This window comes from Aethalodelphis obliquidens, unplaced genomic scaffold, assembly GCF_003676395.1.
Source record: "Aethalodelphis obliquidens isolate GAN/ISIS:26980383/991018 unplaced genomic scaffold, ASM367639v1 scaffold65, whole genome shotgun sequence".
Lineage (NCBI taxonomy): Eukaryota > Metazoa > Chordata > Mammalia > Artiodactyla > Delphinidae > Aethalodelphis > Aethalodelphis obliquidens.
In genome coordinates this window covers 4,874,007-4,899,118 of record NW_020838009.1, presented here as the reverse complement: position 1 = coordinate 4,899,118, position 25,112 = coordinate 4,874,007, and the positions used below count along the sequence as shown (strand labels likewise).

Here is a 25,112-nt window from a genome sequence, read left to right as displayed (position 1 = left end):
AGATAACATACAAACACAAAATCAGCACCTATAATAGAGAAGTAACATAGATGGAGAAAATTAGCAAACTTGTAAGCAAATGTTTGGTTCAGATCTATGTAATAAATTGGAAAATATAAATAAATGGTCTTGGAAGCTTAAATTACCAAGATTAACTCAGGAGAGATAAACAAGCCAAGTAAACCAGTGATAATGTAAAAATCCACCATGGCCAAGTGGGTTTTATCTAAGAAATACAAGAATGCCTAAATATTGGGAAATCTATTCCAATTGTCTTCTAGTTTAAAAATTAAATTTTTGAAAACTAGAAGAATTCAGGACAGCAGCCTACAAAATAAATAAATAGCAATAGCTTTCTTATATACCAACAATGTCTTTTTTAAAAATAGGAAAAAAAGTTCATATTTTCATTAGCAACCAAAAAATATAAAATACCCACAAATAAATTAAACAAGAAATGTGCAAGATATATACATAAAAAAGAAACACATAAAATTCTATCCGAAGATTTTGAAGGACAAAAAATTGGAGTGATGTACTTTTTTCTTGAATAAGAAGACAAAACATTGTAAAAGTATTTATTCTTCCTAAATGAATAGATATTTTCAATGTCATTCCAGTCAAAATCTCAAAGAGACTTTTCTGGAACTTGACAAAATGAGTAGTAAATTAATCTTGAAGAATAAATACAAAAGAATATTTAGGAACACTGTAAAAAAGAAACATGAGGAGGGTGTTTCTCTATGACCAGATTTCAAAATGGTTGGTAAAGCAGTAACAAACAAAAATCACTGGTATTAAGAACAGACAGACAGAACAATGGGACAAAAAGCAGCATCTTGAAATAGTCCCAAGTATTGACAAGAATTTGGTATATGATAAAGATGCTACTTCCTATCAGTGGTAGAGTCTGGATTATCCAATCAAGGGTATTAGATCAACTTGCCAGATATTTGGGAAAAATTAATAATAAGCCGATCCCAACCTCACTCAAACACCAAATGAGTTAAAAGTATAAATGGAAAAGAATAAAATTGAAGAAGAAAATATGGGCAAATATGTTTCAATCTTGAAGGAACTGGCACAAGTGGGCAGGGAATCTAAAATCAGAAACCATAAAGAAAAAGATGTTTACACCCAAGTTTTAAAATTTCTTACAATACATATAAAGACATATACAATATATAGATTAGAGCATTAAAGACAGGCAACAGACTGTGAAAATTATTTGCAACACATAAAAACTGCTGGTTAATATCCCTCATACATAAAGCACTGTGACAAATGTACGTGAAAAATATAAACGCAACTGAAAAAAATATATATTAACAAGAAATTCCCAAAAGGAATGTAAATAATTATAAACATTAAAAAAGTCTAACCTCACAGCAATTTAAAAAATGAAAATCAATACAAGAAAGGCATATCATTTCTGTTCTTTCAAAACAGGCAAATATTTAGGAGATGGATAATATCAATATCCAACATTGACAAAGAAATGGAGAAATGGACAGTCTCATCCCTAGGGACAGCCATGTAAAGAATAAAAGCTCTCTTTGGAAATCTACTAATAGGTACTAATGTTTCAAACATATGTCCTTTTAACCTAGAAATGTCACTTTCAGGAATTTAGCCTAAGGGAGGGAAATGTATATACAAAGATATTAATTGCAGCATTATTCCAAAAACTATGACTTGAAAACAACCTAAATGCCCAATCATAAAGACTCTGTTGATGACAATTTGTAGTAATATGAGAAGATGTCCTCACATACTGTTAAGTAAATAGAGAGTAAGAGAGAGATTGAGATTATAAAATAGCGTGTGTTATAGAAGCCTATTGTGGTAAATATATCAGCAAAGAGAAAAGTCAAGGACATTAAATAGCAAAAAAAAAAAAAATCAATGGAGGAGTTATCTCTTTATTTTCTATAATGCCTTAAGACTTTACAAAAAGCCTGCATTACACTTATAATCCGATGGTATAATATGGCTATTTTCCCTGGCCAGAAAGTAAAGGTATAAACCCCTGACATCTGCATGTGGATCCTGGGGCAAAGCTAACCAATTAAGCCCAAAGTTGGAGTAGTGAGCCCCTACCCACAAAGCTTCCATTTCCAAAAGTCCTCTGACTCCACAAACTTAATGCTTCATTGTTTTAAGTGATGCGAAAGCTACATTTTTCTTTCAGAGTATGTTGTCAAAAAATCAAAGGTCCTCTAAATGTTACACACACACCATACATACACCTCTCACGTGCACATCACACCACTCAGATATTTCCACACACACAACAGACACACACGCACACACCGCCCGGAGATCCTCTCTTCCCAGGGCCTAAAGGCAGGTCAGACCCACACAACACCCATGTCAACAAATGCCCAAGCTGACCTCTAGTCTGAAGGCTGGCGGAAATCCCCCCATGAAGACTTCTTAGGATTTCCTAACCATTTAAGTCACCACAGAGCACTGAGTAGAGTTCCCTGGGTTACACAGTAGGTTCTCATTAGTTATCTATTTTATACATAGTAGTGTATATATGTCGATCCCAATCTCCCAATTCATCCATAGCTGATTCAATTTGCAGTGCGGCAGAAACTAACACAACACTGTAAAGCAACTATACTCCAATAAAAGTTAAAAAAAGAAAAAAGACTTAATAGGAATTTGGACTAAGTGATGTCCTTGTCATTAGCTGTCCATTTCTAAATGCAGATATCAAACCCACCAAAATACTCCTTAATCCTCCTTCTTGTTTCCTTATCTGCAGAGACCTCAGCCCAGAGAGCTGGAAGTTGGGAGACCCAGAGAGGAAAGTCCTCTGGGATGAGCTCTGGTCAAGCAGTCAGGACACCCCATCACAGCTCCTCCCTGTAAGACTCTGCGAACGTTGCTTCCACTCTTTTTTTTTAAGCATTTACAAATATTTACTACATACTGGGCCATAAGACAAGTCTCGAGAAATATCCAGGAAATGATGTTACATCCACATGTATAGATGTGTACAAAGCTATGATTCAGGGGAAAAACAAGCTAACCCTATCAGTAACAGGTAGCACTTGGCCTTATGATGATCAGTTTTTTTCATTTTTAAATTAATTTTTATTGGAGTATAGTTTCTTTACAATGTTGTGTTAGTTTCTGCTGTACAGCAAAGTGAATCAGCTATACATGTACATATATCCCCTTTTTTAGATTTCCTTCCCATTTAGGTCGCCACAGAGCACTGAGTAGAGTTCGCTGTACTATTCAGTAGGTTCTCATTAGTTATCTATTTTACACATAGTATCAATAGTGTATATATGTCAATCCCAATCTCTCAGTTCCTCCCCCTCCCCCCTCCCCCCTTGGTAACCATAGGTTTGTTCTCTACGTCTGTGTCTCTACATCTGTTTTGCAAATAGGTTCATCTGTACCATTTTTCTAGATTCCACATACATATGTTAATATACGGTATTTGTTTTTCTCTTTCTGACTTACTTCACTCTGTATGACAGACTCTAGGTCCATCCACGTCTCTACAAATGACCCAATTTCGTTCCTTTCTACGGCTGAGTAATATTCCATTGTATATAGGTACCACATCTTTATCCATTCCTCTGTTGATGGACATTTAGGTTGCTTCCATGTCCTGGCTATTGTAAATAGTGCTGCAATGAACATTGGGGTGCATGTGTCTTTTTAAAAATTTTTATTTTTGGCTGCATTGGGTCTTCATTGCTGCGTGTGGGCTTTTTTCTGGTTGCAGCGAGTGGGGGCTACTCTTCATTGCTGTGCACGGGCTTCTCATTGTGGTGGCTTCTCTTGTTGCGGAGCACAGGCTCTAGGCACACGGGCTTCAGTAGTTGTGGCTCACAGGCTCAGTATCTGTGGCACATGGGCTTAGTTGCTCCGCAGCATGTGGGATCTTCCCGGACCAGAGCTTGAACCCGTGTCCCCTGCATTGGCAGGTGGATTCTTAACCACTGCGCCACCAAGGAAGCCCCACATGTGTCTTTTTGAATTATGGTTTTCTCTGGGTATATGCCCAGCAATGGGATTGCTGGGTCATATGGTAGCTCTATTTTTAGTTTTCTAAGGAACCTCCATACTGTTCTCCATAGTGGCTGTATCAATTTACGTTCCCACCAACAGTGCAAGAGGGTTCCCTTTTCTCCACACCCTCTCTAGTATTTATTGTTTGTAGATTTTTTTGATGATGGCCATTCTGACTGGTATGAGGTGATACCTCATTGTAGTTTTGATTTGCATGTCTTTAATAATTAGTGATGTTAAGCATCTTTTCATGTGTTGTCCAGGACCAGATGGCTTCCACTCTCCAGCCTCAGTTTCTCCATCTGTGAAATGGGGTTATTAACCCTTGTCCAAAAGCCTTATTGGGAGGATGCAGTGAAACAAGGCAAAGCCCGGATGCATTTTGTGATGCTCACATGGACCTCTTCTCCACCTTCGGGGAAGAGCTGGTCTCTGGCCTGGTAGACAACACACATGATAGCTAGACGTGCCCACCTCTGCCCGCTATGGCAAGACATGCCTACCTGCTTCCTGGCACCCCCACCCCAACACAAGCTGGAGCCAGCCTGGTAAATGACGTCTCCTTAACCAACTCCCCTGAGGGCCTTCCAAGGGCCCTCTGGCTGGAGACCAGGGGAATGACCAGAGGGCCCATTCACAGGCTCTGCTCAGGTTTCTGCTGACAGAGATTGGAGAGAAAGCAATATGAATGGAGCTCAGATGGACATAATCAAAGTGCCAGGGCTGCTGTCCCCTCCTCTCTCTGACCTGGATACTTTGAGCCAAGCCCAACCACCCAGCGTGGCCCGACCCACCAGGAATTCCTGGAGTTCCCACCAGGAAGTCCAAAACCAGCAAGAGGGGGCCATTTGGCCGACTCAGTGCCAGCCGTGCGGAGGGAGGAGGTTGAGAGGGGATTTTCTTCATCCGAGCTTCAGATCCGTGGTTCTCAGCCTTGGCTGTGCGTTCGAGTCACCTGGGGAGCCTTCCGAGTACTGATGCCCATGTCCCACCCTCAGAGGTTCTGACTTACCCATCTGGGGTGCAGCCTGAACAAAGATATTTAACAAACCTTTCCAGGGGCTCTAAGTGCACCAAGGTTGAGGCCCACAGAAGTGGATTCAGTTCTTTTCCTGATTTACACCTCTTCCCCAAACCCAGGGGAAAATGGTTTCCCTCCTGCCAAGGGCCCTATACGGAAGGAACCCTTGGGCTGGTCTAAGCTCCAGAAAGCAGGGACTGTGTTTTGTTTATCACCATGTCCCCAGTGGCCCAGCCTAAGCCCTGGCACAGACTAGGGGCTCAGTGAACACTGGTGGGATGAGGTGTATGTAACTGAATGAGTGAAGTAATGAATGAATTCCAGTGGGGACAGGCTACCAAGTTCAAATCCCGCCCCTGCCACTTTCCAGCTGAGTGACTCTGCACGAGTCACTCAACCCCTCTACACCTCCGTTTCCCGTTTCTGTACAATGGAGCTGATGAGGGGTCGGGGGGGGAGGGGTGGACACTACTCCATAGAATTGTGTGAGGATTAAACAACTTAGCGGATCTGAAGCACTTAGAACAGTGTCCCTTCCCTGACGCTTCCTTGGCCTCTGTATCAGGCTTCCTAATAGAAAAGTTTACACGAAGAGAGCCTGGATTAGGAACCTCACTTCTGGAAACTCTGCTTCCATAAAGAGGGCAAAAGAGAAGTAAAGGTGGTCACAGTATAGGGACCTTCTTGGGAAAATCGAGACTAAATAAAGAAGCTTAGCCATCTCCCTTCTTTGCTTTCATTATTCGCGAAGAAAAATCGGCCTCACCGCGTCCTTAGACAGTTCCCAAGCCCGGAGCGTGGGAACCGAGAGGGAAGAGTAAGGTTAACACTGTCAATCTCTCCCTCGGTACTGTCCCCACCTAAAAAAGGCAGGCTTGCACCGTCGTGCCCAGGACCGGGGCAGGTCCAGTTCAGCCACAGCCGGGTGTCTCTCCGTGGACTTCCCTGGGCCTTCCCAGGGCTACCTGATTCCCAGGCCCTTCCCTCGCTCCAGACCAGGGTGTGTGCATGTTGCCCGTGGGGGAGGAGGGGGCCCCGCAGGTTCTGAAAAATGGTGTCCTTTCTTCCTTCCTCTTGAGGGCTACGCGGCCGCCTATCCTCGCTGCAAACAGGCCAGGCCGGGCTGGGCGCCGCTCCCGGCCCGGGCGAGGCCGCTGCCCTCTGCGGCAGACGGCGGTGCGCGCTCCCCGCTCCAGCGCCCCGGCTGCCCGGCGGCCCGCGCGCCCTCCCGGTGCAGCAGGCGGGCGCTGTGACGTTCTCGGATAAATGCCGTGTAACTGTGTAGGCGAACGGGAGCTAAAAATAAGAACGGAAAATCTATCATTAAGGTATCATTGCGCCAGCGCAGCTATTTGAAGGCTCCCATGGTCCCTGGCGCCTGCGTTTGAAGCCCGCCTTCAGGCTTTGGAGGGTATTTGCAGAAAACTCCCAGCAGCGGCTCGCCGGCCAGACCTCAGGGCGCAGGGGGTGGCGCCCGTAATTATGGCAACACTCAAAATAAAATAAAATAAACGCTCACCTCCCCCTCCACATCTCCGTCTGTATTGTCCTTAGGTCGCTGGGGAAGCCACCAGAAGTGGGGCTGGATGCTGAAATGAATGTGACCTGGCCGATTACGCAAATATTAGAACTGAAAGCTCTTTCAGCTCTGTTTCGCCATCCACCTTCCTCCATCCACCACGGATTAGAAAAATAAAGTACCAGGAGGAAGCCTTTGGAGGAGAAAATGACAAATGGGACTTAACCCCAGGTCTACAGTGCGCCGCGGCGGGGCGCAAAGACGCAAACTCCCGGGATGGCGAGCCTCTGGTGTTCCACTGGGTTAAACGAAAATTGATCCGATTTGCTTTTTAACACCCGAAGGGGAGAAGAGGATATCAGGGGAGGGAGGACAGGATTTGTTTATGCGTGTGCGTCTGTGTGTCCGGGGAGGGGGAGGAGGCGCCAAGGTGCAGCCTGCGCGCGGCTCTGCGCCTCGGCGGGCTGCGTGCGTGTGTCCCTGTCCGCGCTGCTAAAGCGGGCTCTTCGAGGGATCGGCGTCACATGACTCCGCCTGCCCCTCGCCAGCGCGCAGCTCGCCAGTCCCTCAGTTTGCCCGGCGCCAGGGGAGGGTCGGGAAGCATCTCCAGGGCCCGGGGGCTCTGCGAAGCGGGGAAGAGGTTCTGGAGGGGAATGGTACATCTGGATTCCAGCAGCCGCGGCTCGGCGCCAGATCCCGGACTGTAGAAATTTGGGGGGAGGGGAGAGCGAGAAGGAGCGAGCGAGCGCCTGAGAGAGGCAGCGCGCCGCAAGGACAGGGGCTGCCGGGTGCCGCGCGGAGAAAATGTAAGCGCGTGGAGTCTAGCTGGCCTCCGAGCACCATGCAGAAGGGGATCCGGCTGAACGATGGCCACGTCGCGTCCCTGGGACTGCTGGCGCGCAAGGACGGCACGCGCAAGGGCTACCTGAGCAAGCGGAGTTCGGACAACACAAAATGGCAAACCAAGTGGTTCGCGCTGCTGCAGAACCTGCTCTTCTACTTCGAGAGCGACTCGAGCTCGCGGCCCTCGGGGCTCTACCTGCTGGAGGGCTGCGTCTGCGACCGCGCGCCCTCCCCCAAGCCTACGCTCTCGGCCAAGGAGCCTCTGGAGAAACAGGTGAGGCCAGCGCCGCGTCTGACCTCCCAGCGCCCGGGCCGCGGCCCTCGGGGCGCAGGCCCTTCCGCCGGCCGAAGGCGCCCGAACTTTAGTCGTTCTACTCGGCGCCCTCGGCGAGAAGGGAGGGTTGGCCTAAGCGGGCAGTGACCCCGCGGTGGCCAGAGGGGGCAGGGACTGCGGACAGGGAGCGAGTGTGGGCTGCGGCTGCCCTTCACCCGGCGAGCTCGGTGGGAGGCGGGCGCAGAGCGGGCGAGACGCGGAGACGCGGAGGGGGATGAGGCGCGGAGAGAGATGGGCTCCCGCGGGAGACGTAAGCAATGAATGTAGACCCACATCCAGCCAGAAATGGTGCTCCCATCTCCACTCCCACCCGGGAGAGCCCCGGACCGGGGAGGTGTAATTCCCCGCGCTTAGGCACGGGAAGGGCGAGACGGAGGCGTGCGAGCCCCGCGGCCACTACCTCACCGCGGCTGGGAGCGAAGAGGAGCCTGCGCGCTCTCTGCCAAGTTGGGAGGCTGCGAGGCCGCAGGGGTCGGTTAGGTGCCATCGACCGGTGGCGCACTCCCAGCCGGCCCCGGGCGAAAGCGACAAACCGAAGGGTTCCAGGGACCTTTCTGATGCGCCGGGGCTGGCGCCAGGGCCGCTGCGGAGGCCGCGGGACAAGTGGGCGCATCTCTCCTCCTCCGCCCCCTGCGCCTCCGCCACCGCCGCAGTCGCGGCTCTAGCGCTGCTCTAGCGTTTCCGGAGTTGCGAGGCTAAAAGGCCAGGCTCGGATCTACCGGGGGGCCTGGGCGGGGCGCGGGTGTGCCTTTGGTGTGGAGGGATGGATTAGCACCTGCGGGTGCCGAGCGAGAGCACCAGACAGCGGGAGTGCAATTTTTAAGCTTGATGCGCTCTCCAAAGGCATCTAGTCTGTCCCCCTCCTCTGGGAAGGTAAAGTCAAAGATAGTGGATGCTAACATGTCACCGCTGGGAGGACCTGCGATCCATGGGGACCCAACCAGCTGGTTATTGCCTACATGAGGTCACTGAGGCCAAAAGAGAGAAATTTACTTGCCCAGTGTCATGCCAGGAGTTGAGGCCACCTTAAGGTTCTGAGAAGATAACCGGGGGCTCAAAAGCCATTACTGCAGGCAGACTGGTGGTGATTGAATTGGCTGAAATAAAAGCATCCTTGAAGTCGCCCTCCTAATGGTCGAGACAGATCTGAGCTCAATCCCCGCAGCACATCTCTTCCTTCCCTGCCCTCAGCCCAGAGGTACTGTGAGATGATTTCGAAGGCTGAGAAAGGTGGACAGGAATATGTGAGGGTGGGTCTCTGGGGATGGCAAGCCATGTGGCAGGTAGGGGCTCCCAGATGGCAAAGCAAAGCAAAGAGTAGGCAGCTTCTTAAGTTAAAGGCACAAATGGGGCCTGGAAGACACCTGGGAGACCCAGACCCAGGCTAGGCCAGAGATGCCCTCTCAGCCCTTGATAACCTGCCCTTTGCCAGCCTTCCAGAACATTATCAACACCTGTTGGCCAAAGTCCACCTGTACTACCAGTGGCCTATAGCCCCAACTGGCGCCCATCCTCGGCCCCCTACCCCAGAGCACAGAGCTGAGCTCCCGGGCAGGCGGGGAGAGAGGGCTGAAGGAAGCTGAGTTGTTGGGCACACAGTGTGTGCTCTCAGCCCCTTGGACGCAAAGCCAGAAACAGGCCTGAGACTGAATCACAGCTCTGCAACTTCCTGTCTGTGTGACCTCAGTTAACACACTAAACTTCTCTGAGCCGCTGTTTTGTAAACGAAATGGAGGTAATAACACCTATATTTCTGGGGTTTTGAGAACACAAATAATATGTATGGAAGTGTGCTCACAGTCCATTTTAGTTTGACATGATAAATGTTAATTGAATCTGAATTATACCCACCTGGACAAGGAATAGAGGTCTGACATAAAATGTTGACGCTGAAAGGAACCTCAGAGAGATTGTACAGCCCACTCCCATTTTACAGATAGGGAAACTGAAGAGCGGATTGGGAAGAAATTACCTACCTGTTTCTGATTCAGTGGCAGAGTCAGACCTAGAATTCACCCAATGTCTAAGAATTCCTGAAAATGAGATCTTAACGTTGATTCCAGATCATTCACCTCTTGGCTTGGGTGTTGAATCTTGCTAGCAGTGGATTATGGGAGGGATAGGAGTGCAAAACCACTTGACCATGTGCACGTGTGGTCTGAGCCGTTTCCCCAGAACACCAACAGTCAGAGATCCTCAAATGTGGTCCCAAGAGTAGCCCTCCTGGCACAAGAGAACAGAAGAGGGTTGGGAATAATAGGGGATGGTCTGGTGCTGCCCAGCTCAGGTGCAAATTTCTGTTAAAGATGTGTGCTTTGTTCCGTACACTTATAGAGATGTTCCATTTGACTCCAGACCGAGAGTTTGGCTCGTATGGAAAAGTAGATCCTGTTCCTTTGGTCTGCACGTGTCTATAAAAACTTCTATCTTTTTCTTTTCTAAACCTTTGAGTAAAACTGACGGCCTCTGCAGCTGCTCCATGTTTCTCCTTGAGGGGGAGCCCCCGTAGCACCCACAGAGCACCCTCATGAGAGGCCCAGCTCCAAGCCATTCTGTGACTGGGTTTGCCTTGTAAACCACAGGAAACCTTGATTCAAAACCTGCTGGGCATGTGGCAGAGAACCCATGTTAGGAGGCCTCAAAGAGGCTATCAGTTTGGACTGGCCAACATCTAGTGAAGATTTGGTTTTAGCAGGATGTCATTTTTATCCAGGCCTGAGCAGGCAGCTTCCATCTGGAGGGGCCAGAGATGGTTTCTCAAGAAATAGAAACCAGGTTTTGGCTGGGAACCACCCGAATGACAGGGATGAGTCAGGGACAAAGCACACAGTATGTGCTCAGGAGACTAATTGAGCTGAACTTACTGGTGTCGCTTGTCAATTCCACATTTCATGTCCTGAGGACTGACTGTGTACCAGTCCAGGCCCAGCGTGGGGTCATAGGCCCAGGAAGCTGGATGTCACAGTCCCCGGCCCCCAGGGAAGATGAACACAGATAAAGATGGTACCTTACACCGTGAAGAGGCTCTAGTAGGATAGGATGGTCACCTTACACTGTGAAGATGCTGTAATAGGAAGGGCTCTCAGGGTGCTCTGGGAGCCCAGGCCCATCCTAACGTGATGTGCTATCCTCTGGCTGCTTCTACACTGCTCTGACGGCGTCTGTGGTAGCTCTGGCCTGGAATCCCGAGGCCTCCTGAGATCGGAGGGGCACAGCCGCGCTCCTGTGCTGACTGACAGTTGCAAGCACCCCTCTACACGCTGGCCTGAGCCCTGCTTGCTCAGCCCTGACCTCCTCACCTCTGACCCTACACACACTGAAGGCCCAGAGGCCCTGGACTTCGAATTTGGGTTCAGAGATTGACCCTTGGGGTTCTTGCCCTGCTCAGGCATGGAGTCACCCCACACTGGCTTTTCCCACCCTCACTCCCAGCCCCCCGAAACAGAGCTTCCAGACCCAGCTTCTCAGTGGTGGACTTGACCAAACCAACCCCAGCACTCCCCTTACCGCCCCCCCCCACCCCGCCCAGACTCTTCCTGATTCCTGTAAAACAGAAGGGACACAGATCCCTTCAGCCGGAACCTCAGCAGTGATGTGGGCAGAGGTTCCGGAAGCTGGCGGTGCCCATTAGCACCTGTTATCCACCCAGTGGGTGGCTTTCCCTGGAGACAAGAGGAAGTCCCTCTCCTGGTCCTCATTCACAGGACACATTTCTGGTTGGCCTGGTGGATACCTGTTCACAACAGCCCTAAAGCCATGAGTGTGCCCGGTTTACAGATGAGGAAACAATCTCACCAGCGCCACCCAGCAAGGCAGCCACTGAAAGGCTCTCTGGCTTTCTGTGCAGCTGCGCCGTCTTCACCACAAAGCCTGCCTGCCTGTTGCTGTAGCACGTTCAGCCCTCTGGGCCAATCAGAAAAACACAAACGTGAATGTAGGGGAGTAAGTGTACTCGAAAAGCAACCCCCGCCCCAGACACAGGGACACAGGGACGTCATGCATACACGTGGTACCAGCAACTCAGCCCACGATCCTTGCACCTATGGAAGGGCCAGCAGGGCTGCCCCACGGTTCCAGACCAGGCCCAGCCCGGCAGGTGTGGGACCCCAGGGGTAAGTGTGTGGGGTGCCCATCTCCCCACCCCAGCCCCCAGATATGTCTAGCACTGAAATGAGGTTGAAGCAGCTCAGTAATGACACCTTAATTGGGACAAGGAAGTACCAGGTCCCTGCCCCTCTGCTTGGCGACAGTGGGATGAAGGTCGGAAGCAGACTGTACACACACAAGCCTACACTAAAATCTCACTGCCATTTGTGCGTGCCGTAAACATTTTGGCTCTCGGTGTGAAGCCCATGCTGGGTCTTGTGGACACAGAGAAAAATCAAACTTAATCCTTGTCTTCAAAGGGCTCACGGTGGAGTAGGGCACTCTCCCTAGACTCACTCCCACAGTAAACACCAAGTGCGAGGAATTCTCCATCCTAAGGAGTCCGGACTCTCTCCCTGCCCCTGCCTTGGTTCAGGAGCTCACAGTGTCAGGGTTGATGTGCTGAACTCGCTCACAGGGTCCCATCTCGCCCCACGCCAGTCCCCTGCCACACAGCAAGCCACCAGAGTGAGCTTCTAAAGGGCACACCTGACCATGTGCTAAGCCACTGAAAGTGTCACTGGCTCTCACTGCCTTTAGGAAAAACTGCAGATTCTCCAACATGACCTGGAGGAGCCAGCGGGCTCCGGCCTCTGCCTGCCTTGCTAACTCTGCCCCATCCTCCCATCCCCCTCCTTCCTCACCCTACACCTGCCTCCTCTTTCCCACCTCAAGGCTTCTGCAGCAGCTGCTCCCTGTGCCTGGAATGATCCCCAACTCCCCCCAGCCTTCAGTGACCAACTTCTCCTCCTCCTAAGACCTCCCTTTAGGTCTTAGCCTAAAAGTCACCTCCTGAGGGCCTCCCCTCACCGCAGGAGCTAGAGGAGCCCCAGGTCCCCCATCACAGGCAGGGACAACCCTCTCTCCTTCATCCACATCGCTCATCAGGTTGGGATTAATTGATGTATTTGGCTGGTGGTTTGTGAAGGGTCTTCCTTCCCCTTAGAAGTAAGGGTCAGAGTGCATGTTTTACGTACAATACCTCCCCTAATCGTCCCAACAGCCCTGTGAGGTTATACCTGGTAACCCATTTTTGAGATGACCAAACTGAGGCTCAGAGATGGTAAGCAACTTGTTCAAGGTTACGGAGAGCATATGGGGCAAAGCTGGCCTGTGAACCCAGGTCTACCTGACTCCAAAACCTGAGCTCTCCAGGCACAAGCACAGCATAAAGACTTGGGCTGAGGGACTGTGTGAGTTTACCATCCTCTGCCGAGATAAATGAAAAATGAGGGAGAGAGAGAATTAGCAGCAAGCGGAATGATGCCACTGCCTCTCTGGTGACATCTGTGAAGCAGCTTTTGTTTCTGCTTGGGTTGGAACCTTGCACCTCGAATCCCAGGAGTCAAGGATAAACACCCCAAGGCAGGCATCCACACCCTGCAGTCCCGTTTCCCTGGAATCCGTGGGAGCCTGGAGCCGGCGCCCATGTGTACAGAGCCAAGAACAGGACTCAGCCCCCGATGTTTATGCAGGAGAGTTGGTGACGCGTGCACTTGAGGGGGGCCCAGAACACTGCCAACGCCCAAACACCTCCGTAAAGGCGGCTGTCGTGCAGGGAGCAGCTGGGAGCCTCGGACTCCCCCACTGCCCATCATCCGCTGCTCGGAGAGGAGGGCGCAGCCTCGACTCCCAGCTCATTCACTGAGGGGTTTCTCTGTCTCTGGCAATGACGCAGCCTTAGGTAAAAGTTGTGGGTTTCGAGCCACACAGACTGGCTTTGGATCCTGGCTCTGTCACCTCCTACCTAGGGAAGGTCTTATTGCTCTCTGAGCGTCAGTTTCCCCATCTGTGAGGTGGAAACCGTAACACAGCCTCCCCAGCAGCCCTGTTCTGAGTGTGGTACTTGATGCTATTGGTAAAGCCCTAGCGTAGCACCGTAGGTCCGATCAATTCACGGTAGCTGTTGTGGCTTCAGCTTTCACCTTTAGGACAAGGCTGCTTCTGCATGAAGCAATTACCCAGATCACCTGGGTCTCTGGCAGGTTTGAAGTGAGTCAACACGGAGCCCTGACCCTGGGTATAAAAGTAGGATGGTAAATCTTATCTCAAATAACCTATGGGTTTCTGAGAATGTCTGAGCAAGCATGCCCCTGAAAGAGAAAAAATGGCTGCAGGAGCTTCCTTCAACCCTGGCAGCCACACCTTCACCCAGCCCCATGGATTTCACCTCCTAAATCTCTCTCAGACCATCCACTCTTGTCCCTCTCTTCCTCCAAGGCTCTAGTCCAGACAGCCATCATCTCTTGTCTGGACTTAGGTGGGGGCCTCCTAACAGGTGTACTGGTCAGCATGAGTGGCGTCATGCTGCAGTAACAACCAAGCCCCAGATCTCCATGACCATGACAGAGGCTGATTTCTTGCTCATGCTTTAGGTCCCATGCGGTTGGCAGGAGGGCACTGCTCATTGTGATCGCTCAGGGACCCAGCCTGATGGAGATTCATCCTGACACTTGCCTCCACAGTCACCACAGCCAAGGGCAGAGAATGCGGCAGATCTCTCCCTGGCTCTTAAAGCGCCCCCCGGAAGTGACCCATGCTGACCACATGACCACAAGGCAGGTCATGTGGCTTCAGTTCAGCGGTGATGGGGACGTGCAGACCCACCACGTGCCTGAAAGCAGGGCTCTAGAGATGCTGGGAGAACCGTCTCCCTACATCCGCTGCGTCCCACCATCTCCGTGCCTCTCCGCAGCCAGACCACTTTCCAAAATGCAGATCTGATCACTCACACTCACACACACACACACACACACACTCTCGAGTAGCTGAGGAGAAAGGCAAAGGCGCCGTCTTGATGGGTTTAATGACAGAAAGCAGAATCGGTGCTCAGGCTTACAGGGGCATCTCCTTCCAGCCTGGGGGCATCAGGGAGACTCCGCCAAGAAAGAGACAAGTAGGACAGGAAATGTAGGTTGCAGGGTAGGCAGAGCTGGCCCCTAAAGCCTGTGTGCAGGCTACAGAGCGTAGTGGGGAGCCAGCACGGGTCTCTCCGCTAGAGACGAACTGCTGTGATCTCTGTGCTGGAGAGATCACGGCAGGGTGAGAAGAGACAGAAGGACGACCCATCTGGAGGCAGGAGGTCAGGTCAGAGGAGGCTGTGGAACTGAGCAGTAAAAGAGGCCTGAATCTGGGGAGTGCCGAGCACTGAAGGTCCCCCCTCCACTCCCATCCCAGCCGGTCACTGCGTCACCGTGTCACTGAAACCTGGGCTTGCGCTGTGCTACAAAAACCATCCCAGGATGCACCGCACAGCCTCTGGGGCTTCCCACCTCCCGGGCTCGGTGGGCAACGGCAGGGAGTGTCAAGTTCTCATCCCGTGAAAGCACCAGGTGCTGTCCTACCATACCTTCTCCTCCAGCCACCACTCAGATAGAGCACCTTTGCAGCTTACAAAGTCCTTTTCAGGCTTAGCATTTCCGGTAACCACCAAAGTAACGCTGCTGTTACTGCAGTTCTACACAGGGGAGAGAGAATCCCCATTTGGCAGGTAAAGCTCAGATAGAGGGAGCTCATCTCTCAACAGATACCTGAGTGTCTGTTGTGCCAGACCCCGAGCTGTCACTGCTAATAAATGTCAGCCCTCCTTGTTCTAGATTGTTCAGGTCAGTGGACATCCAGGCCAACTGTTAAATTCAGCAATTTATACTTAAAGACCAGATCTTACTAATCCAGCAAGGCTAACGCAACTTCTTTGCCCTGAAAAAAAGAGAGAATTATTTTCAAGAAGATACTTCCTAGTTGAATTTTGATTTTTTTTTCAACTTGGAAAATCTAACTCAGACCTTAAAATAAAATTCATTTTAGAAGAGTGAATGAATGAATTTTTAGCAAGCTTAGCCAGTATTCCAGAAACCCATCTAGAAATTCAGACAAGCTTGATCTAGATTGACTTTTCCTCTGTCAGACTATATGAATAAAATATAACCAACTTTATTTAATTCTCTTAGACTCTTAGCCACACTCAAGAAATGAGTGAAATAGTTTGGAAGCACCTAGGCAATCATGCAGCATTCTCTGCGTGCCCACTCACCTTGCCCCGAGCCTGCCGCTGCCCTTCTACCCTCTTTCTCCCGCAAGGGACCTTACCTGCCCTCCGGCCACATGGGTTGTCACCTGGGCTCCCCTCACCTCTGGTCAGATCCACAGGCTTTGGGGACCTGGGGGAAGGGCTGGTGTTCCAAAAGCAGAGCCCATACGGTGTGGGCATGGGTGAGGAGAGGCAAGTAAGTAATTACATCTGAGAACTTCCTGGTAGCCTGGACAGAAAAGGGAAACAAGCTGGTTATGGGACACCCATTGCCTCCTGGAAAGACGTGGTGCAGTTCCTCAAGCACGAGCACTTGTATATCCAGGGGCTTTCATAAGGGGGACCAGTGGGGAAGTGATGACGATCTCCAGGGCAGAATCACTGCAAGAACAGGGGCCCACCCCATCAGTGGCTCCCGTGGGCTCTCAGGGCAGGCTAAGCATGTTTGGTGGAGATCACTCTCCAGTACGCTGGACCGCTGGGGTCCGAAAGAGGAGTGTCCTGGTGACCAGGAGTGCAGGGTGCAGGTTGGAGAACCTGGGGAGTGGATGGCCGGCTGGGCCTCTCAAACAGCCACTACCTTTTATTTTAAAATTTTAGAATTGGGACTTCCTTGGAGGTCCAGTGTTTAAAACTCCATGCTGTCAATGCCAGGGGCACAGGTTTGATCCCTGGTCAGGGAACTAAGATCCCCACATGCCACGTGGCATGGCCAAAAATAAATAAGTAGGTAGATAAAATTTTAGAATTGGTAGTATATTACCAAAGAAGTGTACATTGGCAATGCTCGTTTCTGCTGCTGACCCCAGCAATCCAGTTCTCCTCTCCAAAGGATTTTGATGTTACCAGTTGCTTATGCATTCTTCCAGAGACATTATATATGCAAATATATGCATTATATATGCAAATATATGCAAAGATGTATTGCTCTATGGCCATATATATGCGCATCTGTATAATTATACAAGTGGTAGCATACTACAAACACTATTCTACACCTGTTTTTCTCACTATGTCGTGGAGATCGTTCTCTATAAGTATATGGATCGTCCTCGTCCTTTTTTACAGCTGCATAGTATTCCACTGTGTGGATGTGCTATAGTTTATTTAGCTAATCTCTTGAGGGACATTTGGGTAATATATAGTCTTTTGTTAATTACAAACAGAGCTGCAATTAATAAACACCTTTGTGCATAGGTCATTTCTAACAGAAGGTGAAAGGCAGACATGTCCACACTGGAATTCATTCCTTCTTTCAGCAAACGTCTAGAGAGGCTGTTGGTGGGAGGGGGAAGGGCAGGCTTGTTGACTTGTGATGACAGATTGAAAGGTGTTCGTGCAGGACCAGCCAAGCATGACATCTGTGGCTGTGGCTCATGGGGTCTGGAGTAATGTACATGGAAACACAGACCATTCAGCAGCAGAAGCTTGGAGGATGACACAGTCCCCCAGGCCACTGGTCAAGCACTGCCTAGTTCAAGGCTGACTCTGGGAGGGAGGGACTTTCACTGGGCTCTTCAGCTCTGACATTCCTGTCTCTCCTCCCACCTCTGTTCCTGTCCCCAGGGGGCAGGCAGGGAGTAGAAGCAAGCGAGTGATAAGGTGTCTAGGAGGTCGGTCCCCGGCAGCAGCTCTCAGCCCTGGGACTCTCAGGAGCCCATAGGAGATGGGGGTCTGAGACAGGCGCTCATCCCCGGGTCAGAGCAGAGGTCACGGTGCAGTAACCAGGCCCTGGGAAGGCCAACACTTGAGAACCCAGAGGCAGAGGTCGGTGAAGCGAGGCCACTCAGAGCAGGGGGCAAGAATGTCATGAAGTGGGGTGTCCAGACCCTGTGCGGAGCCATACCAGCTGAGCCACAGCCATAGGGCAGGATAGGTGGGGCCACAGCCGTAGGGCAGGATAGGTGGGGCCACAGCCATAGGGCAGGATAGGTGGGTCTTTTCTGGATTGGTGTGGGAGCACCAGTGGGGCTGCTCGAAGCCAACACTTCTGTTGAGCAGGGCCATTTGGGACATACTGTGCCCAGTGAAGCCCCACTGTGTGGCCAGCATGAGGCTGGTGCAGCCAGAGCGGGGAGGGAGCAACGCTGAGAACCGTGCACGGTGCTGCAGAAGCCCTGAGAGAGGGCAGAACACACTCCCAGGGTGGCCTGGCCCAGGTAAGAGCGGGATCTCTCCTGCGAGATGGATAGCCCCTTATAGAGGGAGAGATGGACTCCAGCCAGAGCATACACACACACACACACACACACACCGCTGAGGCCCCTTCAGGTTCCCTCTGGCACTGGGACTTCGGGAGCGTCGGGCAGAGAGGACTGCCAGGCCAGGACCAGCTGGGACTGTGGTCCCAAAGATGGACCAGGAGGAAGGAGCCAGGACCCAGCGGGGGAGAAGCTGACCCTGCCTGACCAGGCCGCCGGAGTGGACCTACTAAGTGGAAGGGGTGGGGTTGACTGAGAGTGATGGCATCCATCCTGCAGCTGACCCCAGCCCACCTCCCTCTTGGAGGAGACAGCAAGCAGGGGCCCAGACAGGACAGTGGGTCTGGATTCTGGTCAAACAGGATGAATCAGAAGGGGGCAAGACCGGGGGCAGGGAGACCACAGGGGACAATGGCCCGGGTGGGAGATGAGGGAGCCTGGAAGCAAGCAGTGAGTTTGGCAGAAGGCAGAGTTCCAGAGATATCCAGAGCAGAGACCCTGGTGACCAACTGAATATCAGAAATGAGAAAGAAATGGGAGCCGAAGGTGATGGAAGGAATGCCGCGAATTGCTGATTCGTCGTCATCCTTTGATCTTGGCACAGCTATGACTCCAGTTCCTAAGCCTCTCCCATGCCTCCTGGGTGTGTGCACGTGCATATGGATTGGTTTGGTTTTGTTTTTTTGAGGGGGGTTAGTTTAAAACAACAGGAATTTATTCTCTCACAGCTCCAGAGGCTAGAAGTCTGCAACCAAGATGCCTGCAGGGCCATGGTCCCTCTGAAGTCTGGAGGGAAGAATCTTTCCTTGCCTCTTGTAGCTCCTGATGGCTGCCAGCAGTCCTCGGTGTTCCTCGCCTTGTAGACGCATCTCTCCAGTCTCTGCCTCCCTCTTCACATGGCTTTCTCCCCTGTGTGCCTGTGTCCACATTTCCCTCTTTTTATATATTAAGGCCTCTTCTTATTAATCTGGTATGACTTCATCTTACCTTGATTACATCTGTAAAGACCGTATTTTCAAAGAAGGTCTTTTTCTTAAATTTGTGTTCGAGTAGAATTCATTTACAATGTTGTGTTAGTTTCAGGTGTACAGCAAAGTGTGTCAGTTACACATATACATATATCCACTCTTTCTTAGATTCTTTTTCCTTATAGGTCATTACAGAGTATTGGGTCGAGTTCCCTGTGCTATACAGTAGGTCCTTGTTGGTTATCTGTCTTATACATAGTAGTGTGTATATGTCAATCCCAGTCTCCCAATTTATCCCCCCCACAACCTGTCCCCCCTTGTAACCATAAGTTTGTTTCCTACATCTGTGACTCTGTTTCTGTTTTGTAAATAAGTTCATTTATACCATTTTTTTTAGATTCCACATATTTTCACATAAGGTCTTCTTGACAGATTCCGACGAACATGAATGTTAGGGGGAACGCTGTTTGTACACGGGCATGTGAATGCACATGTATGTGGTTTTCCTAGTAATTGTCCACTGATAGGTTGATTAGACCCATCTCTTGGACTTTGCAAATGATTCAGTTACTTTAAAAACCATCATGAGCCCTTTTATGAACCAGGAGCTTTGACAACATCATCTGTTTACAGAACCCTGTGAGATGGGTAAGAGCCTCCCCTTTTTGTGAAAGAGAAAACAAGTCCACAGAAGTGAAGAGACACGCTGGAGACACCGAAGCTAAATAATAAATTTAAACCCAGGCGACTCCAAAGCCTGGTATGTGCCACAACTCCAGGGTCCCAAAGTCCCCGGAACACTGGTTTTCTGGAATGTTGGTAGATCTTCCCAAAAATGAAAACAAAAGGGTTCCGTGGTGGGATAAGTTCTGGAAGAAGGTCCTACATTGCAGGACTGTTCAGTGCCTTTATGAGGTGAGTGGGCCTCCTCTCCCTGAAGAGATATAAGCCTCGTTCATGAAAAGCCAGTGCCCACACCCTTCCAGCCAGCTCACTGCCCAGGCCTGAGAAGCAGATTCAATGCCACCTGCTTTACGGCTTTTGCTGTTAATCAATTAATGAATAAGCCGGGCTCCCATGCCATGCTGAAAAATGCATTCAGTCACCCATTCAAGGAATGAAGGCTATTCCATGCGCAGGCCGAGGAACAGTGCCAGGCTCTGGGGATATTCCTGGTCAGGAATCATTTATTTGAAAGGAACAGGAGCCTATTCAAAGCAGCTTAAGGTTTTTGCTTAAGGAGGACTCTTGGAATAGTTACAGTGATAATTAATGGAACCCAAGGAGAAACCATGTGTCTGGGTCTCCAAGGCCTGGACCAGGAACCGTGTCTCTCCGCCCCACCTTCCCCAACTCCCACTCTAGTTACCAGGTCTCCCATCTCCGCTTTTCTCTGAGACACTTCCACTTCCTCCTTTGTCTTTTGTCCTTCAGCACACACAGCTCATTCATTTGGTCTGTCTGTGTCACTTCCAAATAACTGGGAACTCCTGGCTGCATAGTGTCTATGGCTACTCCAGGTATCGGCTCCAGGACCGTGCATCTCTAGGAGAACATGGGGGGATGGGGGGAGGGGAAGAGGTGCTTCTGCTGCAGACATTGCTCCCTCTTAGGGGTTCCCAGCACTGGGTGAACATTGCAACCAACTGGGGGGCTTTGAAAAATACCAGTGCCTGAACCGTGTCCTCTCCCTGTTCCCCTTCTCCCACGATCTGCTTTAATGTGTCTGAGGAGGGGGCTCAAGCATCCGTGTTTTCTTAGATTCCCAGGTATCCCTAATGTGCACCCCAGATTGAGACTCTCTGCTGTGGTAGGAAAGACAGTAGAAAGGCATTACAGGACTTCCTTGACAGTCCAGTGGTTAAGACTCTGAGCTTCCATTGCAGGGGGCGCGGGTTCCCTCCCTGGTCGGGGCATGAAGATCCCGCATGCCACATGACGTCCCAAAAGCGGGAAAAAAAAATCACTACAAGCTGATAATGGCTTTGATGGGGAAGGACGGGGGCAGCACATTTGACAGTCTAGAAGGAGCAGGAAAGAGATACACTAAGACCCGATGGTGTGGAGTGCCCGTGCCTTGCAGAAAGCATTCAGCATCGTGGGCTTTCGTGTGTGTCATTGATTACCATGAGGTGGACAGTGTCTGGGTTACAGTGGGGACTGAAAAATATGGGTTGAATTCACGAATGAGATATCATTCAGGTAGAGAGTTAAAGGTGGAGAGAACTTGATTTTTCATGATTGAGGCCACTTGTGTGTAGCTGACCAAGGCGAGAGTTAGTGTCATGCCCATTGGCCAGAGGGAGATGCAGAGGTTGCCCAGAATCCCTGGCTCTGAGCAACAGAGCCAGACCCAGACCCGGCTGCTGGGACTTCCACCTCCTCCACCTTTTGTAGGGTGACCAAGCACCCCGGTTTGCTCGGGACTGCCTTGGTCTTAGCGCTGAAAGTCCTGTACCCGCGGAAACACCTCGGTCCCAGGCAAACTGGGATGGTTGGTCACTGTACCTGTCAGTGGTTTCCCAATGTTCTCTGTCCTGTGGAGGTGCCGCAGCCCGGCCAGCCGACTGGGACAGGCAGGAGGCAAGGGGAAGGCCAAGCAGGCAGGGTTCCAAGCCTACCTCCCCAGCCCGCAGAGGCTCAGGTCTGCTTTAGCTGTGCTAGATAGAAGTTTATTGCCATACAGGCACTTGGGACTTTGGAAACAAAGGCCCATCCTGAGGCAGGAGGGGGCGTAGGTCCAGCCCACACAGGCATGGGGCAGCAGCATTCAGTTAGTGGTCAGGTGATACAGGGCAGAGAGAGGGCATCCTGGGGACCAGGCATGAGCTGAAGTCCAGGATCGCAGCCTGGTGAGGCCCCAGTTCTAAGTCTAGTACCTCGAACCCAGATGAGGCCACAGGTGTGCTTCTAGAAGGTTTCCTCCAGCCAAGATAAGGACCCGAACATGACTCTGGTCTCGGCACAACCCCAGGTGTGATGTCTGAGTCCCTTCCTAGGAGTTTGGTGGTCCCAGGTGTAGTTTCTGGATCAATCCCTCTTAACCTGCTGAGGCCTCAGGGGAAGGTCTAGACCAGCGAGTGGCTCCCCACCTTGACCACACATTAGGATCACCAAGGGGCGCACAGGCCACACCCAGACTAGTGACAGCAGAGCCCAATGTACAGTCAGGGTTGAGACCCGCTGGTGGAGATGCTTAGCAGCCCAGGTGAAGCCCCAGGCTCTGCCCTGAACCTGGTACGGCTCCTGGAGTCGTTTGGGATCGTTCTAGGGGTCTGAGTTTGATGCTTAGAGGGTTTCGGGATCCATCTTGGGACTCCTGGTGGAGCCCCAGGTCAAGGTATCCACCTCTCACTTCAGGTCCAGGGAGGCTCTGTGGAGGCCCCAGGTGGAGCGCTGGGCCCATCCCTGCAGCCCTGGTGAGGCTCCAGGAGTAATTTCACCAAGTCTTGCTTCTTCTTTAATGAAGCCAGGGATGGTCCATTGGTGGTTTCTGCTTCTGTTGGATTTCCAGATATGTTCCAACAACTCTAGTTGGGCCTGTCAGGATTCCACATTTGAAATGTGGGCTCCTGGAGGAGGCCCCTGGGTTTATTTCTGAATTTATCCCACATCCTTGATCACATATAGTGTGTGAGTCCTGCTCAGTGTCCCAGGGAGGCCTCAGATGTGGCTCTGTCTTGACTGGAGAGTTCTAGAGTGCCCCAGGGCTGACTCCAGAACAATGGTTCTGTTCTGCAGAGGGGTCCAGCCAGCACCCACATGAACCCATGTGGTCACATCGTTTTGGCAAACATGGCTAAGCTCTTGTCCCATGGTCATGCTGAGGCCCACGTATTGTTCTCAGTGAGTCCGCCAGACTCCGAGAAGCTTTGAGGGGGTTCTGGTTGGGGCAGAATGCCCAAGGTGTGGTCCTGGTGTCATCACAGCAGCTCTAGCGGCCCCAGTTTGAGCCCGGTGTCCACTCTGCCACTCTGCAGTGGTTCACCTCTGGCCTCGGCACATCCTCGTAACTCTGGGAAAGCCCAGGGGTGGTTCAGCTTTCAAGGGTGACCTGGGGTCTGTCAGAGCTCTGATCCAACACCAGCTGAGGTGATGGGGCTGTCTCAAGAGCTCTGATGATACCCAGGGTCACTGTTCATCCCTAGAAATGATGGCTATTGATAGCATTTCCCCAGAACCCCCAGAAACACCCCATTCACCTGCTAGACCACCAGCCTTGTGAGATCCTCAGGCAGTTGCTGGCAGTGGAGCTCCAAGATCTGAGTGGACAGTAGGTACCCAGGGAAGGTGTGTTATTCCGGCTTCTCTTCTTTCCAGCCATGTGGGCTCAGGCAAGCGGCTTCACTTTTCTGCACCTCAGGTTCCTCTGCAGTAAACAGATAGTAAGACCTGTTCCACCTGGTGAATATGGGAATAAATGAGATCATGGGAAACAAGCATCTGCGTGTTCACCACCTCTCGAGAGATGGGGAAAGTGCATAGGTGGCCACCGCAGCTCGGGCTTTCACCTGCTCCCTCGCAGGGGGAGGACAGCCAGTTACCTGCTTCGTAGGAAAGAAGTGAGAGACCTTGACTCTGCAAAACACACACACACACACACACACACACACACACACACACACACACTTCTGGCTGCCACCAAGAACAACAATTAACAGAAAGACAGTCATGTCAGCGGAAGCTAAAAACAAGTTTACGTGCTCCATCCTGCTGTTCCCTGCTGCCTGGGCCCCGCGGCCTGCGGTGCATCTTCTGAATGGGCAGGCCTCGGGGGCCCTCTCTGCACCTCACTGCCTGCCTCTCTCCTCCTAGTTTCACCAGGACCAGACCCAGGAGGCCTCCGCAGGTGGGGCCCCCAGCACTTTGCCTATGCACCCTTCTCTCTGGCTGAGCCAGCTTTCCTCTCCGCCCCGAGGCTGACACCCCCGACCCCTGTCTGCAGCCCGCAGAGACGTGGCCTACAGGCACACAGGGTCTGCATGTCCACCCCCCACCCCTGACCCCCGACACCTGCCCTTTATCCTGCCCATGCCTCCCCCAGTCTATGGCATCCCCACCCACCTAGTTGCTCCAGCCGGAAACCTGGGCTTTCTACTCTCCTCCACCCCATCCCGCCACTCAGCTCCACCACCCAGGCCCCGCCCCCTGCCCAGCCTCCTCCCTGGCATCCTTAACCCCACCGCACGGCCCCTCCTACCCGCAAGCACGGTGTGCGCTCTCGATTCCATCAACTGAAATAAAACCTGGACCAACCAACGCCTCATCCTCTGGGAAGGCCTTCTGCTTTCCCTGGGCTGAATCAGTGGCTGGCTTTCTCTGGGCCCTTTTTTCTTACCTCCATGACAGTAATGATCGTTGCACTGTGTTCATTATAGCAAACACTTGTACTTACTAGATTTCGGGCATTATTCTAAGAGCTTTACACGTATTCATTCATAGAACGATATTACAGATGTGTGTCTCTCGTTGGCTCCTCTGCTTCCCTGGGAGCTCGGGCAGCAGACCCCACATTTGAGCAGCTCTAAGTCGGTCACTGCACCCAACACGAGCTGGCTTCCGGTGGGCTCTGCTCGGGTCTATCTGTTCATTGCTCTAACTCCAGGACCTAGAAGAGTGTGTTGAAACATTTGTGTGGAGTGAATTAAATGCATGCTGCCCTGAATTGATACCAGGTCCCGAAAGGGGATGTTCTCTTGGTGTGTTTTCTCTGCCTTTCTCCCGGCATACCTGATGGTTTAAAAGTGGCTTTTTTGCAGTTTGTTGGTAAATAGGACTTTGTGGGGTTTGCTTCCTTCTTACAATAGCCTAAGCGTAGGTTCTGTTACATGGTACAAAGCCTGCCTTAATAGAGAGTTTGAAACCGCTAAACAGAATGGCGTTCCGATGATCACGAATAATGAATCCTTGCCTAGCAGATGTGGCAATGAGCACTTTGCAGAACAGCCAGATCGTTAACGGGAGACGCTGCCGGTTCCGTGCCGATCGCCCTGGTAATCGGAGCTGTCTTCT

The 25,112-nt window shown here is 51.2% G+C and overlaps 1 protein-coding gene across 1 annotated transcript in view; it reads left to right on the top strand.

Annotated features, from left to right (window-relative positions):
• Nucleotides 1–7,046: 7,046 nt before the first annotated feature.
• The window catches only part of RASGRF1 (Ras protein specific guanine nucleotide releasing factor 1), a 105,368-nt gene continuing 87,302 nt past the window's right edge, over nt 7,047–25,112 (top strand). Inside the window, exon 1 of the mRNA XM_027089263.1 lies at nt 7,047–7,695. Coding sequence (XP_026945064.1) covers nt 7,420–7,695 — 276 coding nt within the window. The 5' untranslated portion in view covers nt 7,047–7,419. The remainder of the gene's footprint in view (nt 7,696–25,112) is intronic.